The sequence below is a fragment of the Anopheles darlingi genome, chromosome 2 (assembly GCF_943734745.1).
Source record: "Anopheles darlingi chromosome 2, idAnoDarlMG_H_01, whole genome shotgun sequence".
Lineage (NCBI taxonomy): Eukaryota > Metazoa > Arthropoda > Insecta > Diptera > Culicidae > Anopheles > Anopheles darlingi.
The window spans coordinates 19,014,592-19,022,091 of record NC_064874.1 but is presented as its reverse complement, the minus strand read 5'-3'; the positions used below and the strand labels follow the sequence as shown (position 1 = coordinate 19,022,091).

Below are 7,500 nucleotides of genomic sequence, written 5' to 3'. Positions count from 1 at the left end.
GAAATGGGCAGACGTCGTCGCCAAAAACGGGGTCACTGATGCATTTGATAACAACAAACGCACGCACGCACGCAGGATCGTGCAGGTGCATCGCGGAGTTCGAAAGTCGTCACAAAGGGCGACCGTTACTTGGATCAGCGCACGAAATGCACACTCATCCTCGGCGACGGCGACGACAACGACGACCGTGAAATGCTGTGAACGAGTAACGTATACGCACCTTGGTAAGCCTTCACGGAGCTACGGACACGGAAGGACACGAAGTTTACGTGCTGGGTGAATCGTTGGGCACGCTTTCGTGGGGGAGGGGTGCCTCTTTTGCACCGCGCACTCCTTTCACTCAAGAAAGGATGGGGGAGGCGGTGAGAAACGGACCGGTACGCGGGGACCACACGGGGTGATAACAAGGGGCAAGAAGCGAGGCACGGCGGTTCGACGCGGCGAATGAAAACAAACGGAAGACGCGACGATAAAGCAAAGAAAAGAGGAAGAAAACACGACTTCTCACTCGCTCTCTTTCGCTCTTACTTTCTCCCTTTTTGCTTCTTTCTCTCTCACACGCACTAGAGCTGGGAGCTGGGAAAACACGGCGAAGCAAAATAAAACGGGACAAAACCGAGGAGAAGAGAAAACGGAAGACCGCTCCGCTCACGCAACCCGCAGCAGCGAACGCACCTTTCCGCACCTTTCCGCACCTTTCCGCACCTTGCGGTCACTTGCGCGACGACGATTCCTTCGACGTCAAGGATCGCGGTTGGTTCCGGACGTTTCCGGAGTAAAACTCATCCGCCAGCACGCGGAAACTGGCTGGGGATGATGAAACACACGCACAAACACAGAGAGAGAGCGAAAAAAAACGCACGACGAGCAGGTTTACGCTCCGGCTACTGCGGCGGCTCCGGGGGAAATTACGGTACTATCACTCCGTTTTCTGCGCGTCCTCGTTTCCACCGCTCGCTACCGAGTCCTTCCGTTGCGCGTTCACTTCCTTCACGGACATCCAGCCAGCAAGGAGCTAATTACGGGGAAAACGCTCTGCTGTCCGTCTAAGGTTCGTAATTTTCCGGGGAAACCGAGAAAGCACTTTGGGCGACACGGAGTACGCAAAAAGAAGCAGACGCCAACAAGGGCCCGCATAGCACGCGGGTTGCTCGACGAGCCGGGCTAAAGTCAGGCACCTGCACATAACGTCGGCTGCTCAACGATTTCGGGCGAACCACGTTGGGCCCGTCTTATCGACAAGTTCTGCACAAATCCGGTCGAGCTGTCGAGCGGTTAGGAGTGGAAGTTTGAATTTTACCGGAGTTTCTGGAGAAAAGGAAAAGTTCCCAGTAAGTGTCCCAATTACTAATAAGCTGCTAGTATCGAAGACACAGTAGCCACCTTTTAATTTACACACATTCTTGAATGCCAAAATCAAACGGCATTGTAGGGAGGAGCCTTCTCGGCATGTGGTCTTTTTCACGCCGTTTGAGAGCGCTTAAATTTCTCGATATCTTCACTCGATAGATACAACTAGTACTTTATTGTTTTATTAGCTTAATCTTCCATTGGCAACGTGTGCTGCTCACCATAGCTGGTGACAATTTACAATTTATTGGCTATTACTCTGTGTTAAGCCTGTCAGCCAACGCACGTAGCTTAACAGCTGACCCTCGCCATCCCTTTTCGTGCAATCTCGATAGTACTTGATGGATTCTGGATGATAAATTGCTTTATTGATATACACTACTACCATAAATAATATGCAGTTGCCGATACGAAAATCAGCGGTCGTATAAGTCTCGGATCCGATCATCGAAATGAAACCGGACAAATCACCGAACGGGCAAACAGAGATACAAAGTTGATAGGGGAAAAATTTTAATATTGTTATGTTTAAACTTACCTCCTAGACCTGCACGGAAAAACTCCCATTATTATTCACCTCTCTTCCTTGCTTTCGCTTTCGGTGTCTTTTAAATATACGTTCAGCTCTTGAGCGCTTTGCTTGAAAAAAAAAACCGTTTTACTGTGTTTAGAAGACTGGACAAACGGATAGATATCGGGTGGATTGTGCAGTCATGTCTTGCGACCATCCTTTGTTACTTACTATCCTACTCAACATCGGTTGCCTAGTCTTTGCCTTTGATTGCGTCACACTCTCTCTCTCTTCACCGGGACTCTTGGCTAGCTTGCTTAATAGTTGAACAAATCTGGCATATGTTCAGCTTACGGTACAACGACACGATGAGATAGTATGGGGAGGGTTGTTGCACAGATAACAGAGATACAATCTACAATAATGTTAATCCTGATGGATGGAGGAAATAATAATAATAAATCGAGGCTAAGCGATGGTAAAACATCACTACGTAAAAACATGGTAGCTTTAGCGAAAACGGAGTATATAAGGGGTGCATCTTCGCACAAATGAGGATTAAAAGTTATAGAAAAATCATCACGGCATGCCAACGCCATATCAACGCACTACTGCGTTAATGGCCAAAGACGATTTGATTGCTTTCTTCCTTTACAAGCGCTTCATTTTGCTACCGGAATTCATTTTAACAATTATCCGCCTTTGTTTGCTCACGCTAACAGCATGCAGAAACAACTAAGGGATAGTTTTTACAATTGATTTACGAGTAATTGAAGAGTAGAATGCCCCATCCCCCAACCTTCTTCTTTCCATCCGCCATACCGTCGTGTTATAGGTATCCAATTGGCCCAATTCTCTCTCTTCGTCGTCTCTATTCTGCCTAATTCTCTAAACTAAATTTTAATTACCTTACGTGATCTCTGCTCTGGGGTGATTGATACTTGATCATGATGGAAATTAAAATGATTGCTCTTACTATGAGGTTGAGTGGATCGTGGCATGATCACGGTACCATACCGATTACTATCCTTCACAAATCATCTCCACGGCTTCCTAACTGATCTTATTTGATTTATTCAGGCGCTGCAGGTTCCGTGCCAACCGGTTCCTCCTCCGATGGACCACTCTGCGGCACCGGGTCACTCTGTTGTTCCCCTAATGCAGGCCCACATCCGGGGTCGTCCTCTCTTGAGTGTGGCTCCAAGTTATCGTCCTGTGGAAACTGTGACCTATTATCTCGTTCCTGCTCCTGTCCTCCTATCGAATGCTCATAGTCCGATGGTGGCGGTTGATCAGCGTTATCGTAACTCTCACTGGGTGCTGTCGTAAAGTCCGAATTTGGTTGATCGTTTGCTTCATAGAAAGTGGATGGCCCGGTGTGTTCCTCCTGTTGCTGATATTGCTGCTCCTGCTGTTGCAGTTGTTGCTCTTGTCGGTCCTCATTGTAATGCTGCAAGCGATTGTGCTCTATATTTCCATCATCTTCTGGCAGGTTCGTTGATTCAGACTCATCCTCTGGCTCGGGCGAGTAGAGAATTGGCTGTGGCCGTTCATCTGGATCATCGTTTCGCTGGCGGTGATGATGCTGATGATCCCGCCCATATCTTCGATCGTTTGAGCCGTCATCATCGGTGCGTCGGGATCCTATTTCCCTGGGTAAGTCATTACCCTTAACCTCCTCGCCCTGGTCGGTAGCATGGCGTGACGATGAATCGTCACCTCCTTCCAGCATCATGCTATCGCCACCATCACCACCACCACCGGCTGACCCATCGTTACGTGCTCGATCATCATTTTGATCTTGACGATCGTCCTGTTCCTCCTCGTTGCCCGATTGTCTCCTGTGGCGCTTATCCCGTCCGAAAGCATTTTGCCTGCCAGCGTCCCCAATCATCGCGTCTCCCGACTGCTGATTAGAAGCTCCTGCTTCTTCCCAGTTTTCATCGTCATCATCCCAACGAACTGGCCGGTTGGCTTGATTGTTGTTGCCACCCCGATTGTTGCCACGATTGTTGAAGCGAGGACCGCCGCCACCATCACCACCGCTGCCCGGTCCATCGTCACCGCTGCGCCAGTTTTGCCTTCCACGGCCACGGTCATCGCGGCTATTGTTGTTGCCCCGATTTCCACCAGCGCGATCGTTATTCCAGTTGCGGCGATTACTGTTGCTGTTGCTATTGTTACCTCCCGAGTCGTAACCGTTGCCACCACCTTCGTCTCGGTCGAAGAAACCGCCCTGCTGTTGACGCTCGTCGTTAAAGAACTGACCACCGCGTGGGTTGTTGTTTCTGCCGCCTGCGCGGTTGCCAAACATTCCTCCATTGCCACGTCCTCCTGCACCACCACCAGCACCACCACCAACCGCTTGTTGCTGCTGATTGCCGAACTGTCCATTTCGTCCACCTTGATTACGACCGCCGCCACCGCCGCTACCACCATCACCACCACCACTACCGCGACCCTCGCGATCACTACCGCTATTGTTGTTGTAGCGATTTTGCTGAAAGTTGCCACTGGCGCCACCTCTTCGAGTAAAGTCAGCATTTCCAAAGTCTATAATAATTCACCAAAACGAGCGCATTAGTACAACAACATTTAGGTGTTTCCTGCTGCAGCAACCAAGAGATACCTACCAGCACCCTCATTGTCTAGTCCTGCACCTCGAGCTCCAAAGTTGCGTCCACCGGCTCGCTGATTGTTGAACTCCAGCACACCGGCCAACTCTCGTAGCCGCTCCGACAGTGGACGATCGTCCTGATTGTTTCCACCGCTACGGAAGTTATTGCCACCACCCCAGCGACTGCCGCGTTCCCCACGATCCCGTCGACCACCGTCTCCTCCTCCTCGGCCATCGTTGCCACGATCGAAGCCGCCACGTTGCTGTTGCTGATCGCGATCGCGACTGCGTCGACCGCCACGATGCAGCTGATGATCACGATCGCCAAATTGATCTCGTCCGCGACCATCGCCTCCATCGTCTCCACTGCCTTCACCGTTATTATCGGACATATTACCACCAGCACCAGCGACGAAGAATCCACCTCCCGGTGGTCCCGGCGGAAGATTTGCTGCACTCGGTGGTAACAGTGGCGGCGGTGGTTGGTTGAAAAACGCAGCAGCCGCACCGCCACCACCGGGTGCTGGCCCTAACGGTGCCGCTACGCCCGTGTTCGGTGGTGCCTCGTCATCCATCTCGATATCCATATCGTCGGCCGATGCTTTACTCATGTTCGAAGCTGCCGCAGCAGCATTCATGATACTTGCGGCGGCCGCCGCAGCGACAGCAGCAGCAGCCGCGGCATTGCCGTTACCCATCATAGCCGCAGCATTTACACTGGAACCGGGCGGTGGTGGGGGCAGCACACCGTAGCCTCCCATTGGCAGCGGAGGCGGATTGCCGGGCAGCATCATACCGGGCGGTGGCACATTGATACCCAGGCCCGGTACCATGTTTGCTCCCATAGGAATTCCCATCGGTATCGGTAGTCTGTGAAGGGAAGAAACCAGATTAAACATTTTCGGAACCATTTCGAATGAACAAACTAAACGAGCTCTTACCTCGCCACAGCACCCATCGCGAAGGGAGGGATACCCATACTGAGCATAGCCGTTGGGGGCGGTTGGCTAGTATCGACGGCACTGAGCGGAAAGAGCGATGGGTTTAGTATTCCGGCTGCTGCAGCTGCTGCAGCATGCTGCAAATCGGAACCGTCCAGTTTCTTTAAACCCATTCCAGCGGCTCCGGCGAGGGCTAGATTCATCCCGGCCGGTCCAAGAGCACCAGCAGCACCGGCACCACCAGCACCTCCTCCTCCTGGTGCCGACTTATCCTTCATCCAACCGGGCAATGTATCCTCATCAAACATGCCGCCATCTTCGAGCGATTCCAAATCCGTGGCATGGCTCAGCTTCGACCAGGGTATGTAGCTAACGCCCAGATCCAGATCCCAGTAGTCCTTCCATTCCTTGCTCTTCACACCCTTGCCGGCGGCCCAGGAAATTGTGATCGCGCGGCCATGCATTTTGTGATTCTTCAGGCTCTGCATACACTTGAACGCATCCTGGCGTCGGTTCATGACGATAAACGCGCATCCGCGTGGCGGTATCATGTCGATGCTCACGATGTCACCATACTTGCCGAACGTGTCGGACAGTTCCTCCTGCTGGACCAGCTTCGACAGATGTCCCACCCACAGCGTAGTGCTGCAAACTGTGAAAGTCAAAGATAAGGAAAGCGAATATTGTAGGAATTCTTGGAATGCGGTCATTTAACAAAAAGGTTATTTGGGACAATCAGCGGAGATACGGAGAAGGAAGACCAGGTTTCTGTATTCATCTAAACTCTACCAGATGAGCGCGTCAATACATCCTACATTACGTATAATAATTTCAAAAATCATCAGATCACTTATTGGAAATATTGGAAATTCCTGGATCAAATTTTTTTTTGCAAAAACTGCTAAACAGAAAAGCGCTACTGTACAGCATTGGATAGGATGTACGTTTTTCTGATTTCTTCAGAATATACCTACAAGGATAGCATAAAGGCACCTTTAATCATAGCAAACCCACCATGCAAAACCATGGCTTCACATAGCAAACTATGACGGGCTATACGCTTAATTTTGCGTGTTCAACCACAAATAAACGAATGCTAGTAACTTTAATAGTTTTTCTTAATTTTTGTACAAAATGTTCAGTGATTTGTGAAACCAATTGTTCGTGAAAGCATTTTGTCGATTTGGTTCTGCAATGGATTCAGTATTAAAGAAAAAATCCTTTTTGCTAATCAAGCTGCTCGCAGACAGGACAAGCCTGTTCTAATCGAAAAACGGATATTAATCCATTCCGTTTTTTATGAATATTGCTATTTTAGGTCAACGATACGAATTATTTGCCCCATAAGTGCAAATATTGATGCGAATTACTAGAGTTAAAATCATCTAGTGTCTGGTGGAATGCAGTGAAAACACCATCATCACATCCAGAACGTTGTCCATTGCACTGAAAATGTAATTCTCTAATTGCTCCACCATCATCTGTACGATACGCCATACGCCATATTAGAACACCATCTCGCAGATTAATGCCAATTATGAACAGTTCAAGCTTCGGTCAAGGTACCGAGCTCGAAAAGCAAAAGCCAAGCCAACAACAATCTAAACCAAAGCAACCAGTGTGCCCAGAACGGTGCACACAGGAGATAACCAGCAGGATACTCTCGACAAGGATCAACTATCGATTATCGCATGAATGCTTACTAAACCCCCTTCACCGGTGCACACACTTAGGGGTTCATCACTTTTACACTGACGCCACACTTGATTTCGGAACACGCACAGGATCCAGGTGGAATGTTGTTCTTGGTGATGGATGCGTAACATCACAGTAATCTGGTCTTCCATATCATCCGCTGCGGCTGTTACTGTTACTGGACACACATGTCCATCGCACATCACGTTCCGCGCCGCATCTGGGACGATGCTTACCGCTCAAGTGTTCTTTCTTGATTTCGGGCAATCCTTTACGCTTCCTTTCACGTTCGTGCTCTTTCTCTCGTTCCCGATCCTTGTTCGAGGTACCGCGATCGCGCGAGGAACGACGGCGTGACGATCTCGGCGAACGGGATGCCGATCGCG

At 49.9% G+C, this 7,500-nt stretch overlaps 3 protein-coding genes across 3 annotated transcripts in view; 1 reads left to right on the top strand and 2 right to left on the bottom strand.

Annotated features, from left to right (window-relative positions):
* The window catches only part of LOC125948838 (poly(A) polymerase beta), a 6,505-nt gene extending 5,142 nt beyond the window's left edge, over window positions 1–1,363 (bottom strand). Inside the window, exon 1 of the mRNA XM_049675308.1 lies at window positions 221–1,363. The gene's annotated coding sequence lies outside the window, so the exon portion shown is untranslated. The remainder of the gene's footprint in view (window positions 1–220) is intronic.
* LOC125948822 (uncharacterized) overlaps window positions 1–7,500 on the top strand; it is a 324,894-nt gene that overhangs the window by 166,314 nt on the left and 151,080 nt on the right. The gene's annotated exons all lie outside the window — the stretch shown is intronic.
* LOC125948820 (SR-related and CTD-associated factor 4) overlaps window positions 1,995–7,500 on the bottom strand; it is a 9,090-nt gene continuing 3,584 nt past the window's right edge. Inside the window, exons 6-9 of the mRNA XM_049675279.1 lie at window positions 7,351–7,500; window positions 5,420–6,071; window positions 4,495–5,348; window positions 1,995–4,414 (exon numbers count right to left, since the gene is read on the bottom strand). The exon at window positions 7,351–7,500 is cut by the window's right edge and continues 235 nt beyond it. Of these exons, the coding sequence (XP_049531236.1) occupies window positions 2,934–4,414; window positions 4,495–5,348; window positions 5,420–6,071; window positions 7,351–7,500 (3,137 nt within the window). The 3' untranslated portion in view covers window positions 1,995–2,933. The remainder of the gene's footprint in view (window positions 4,415–4,494; window positions 5,349–5,419; window positions 6,072–7,350) is intronic.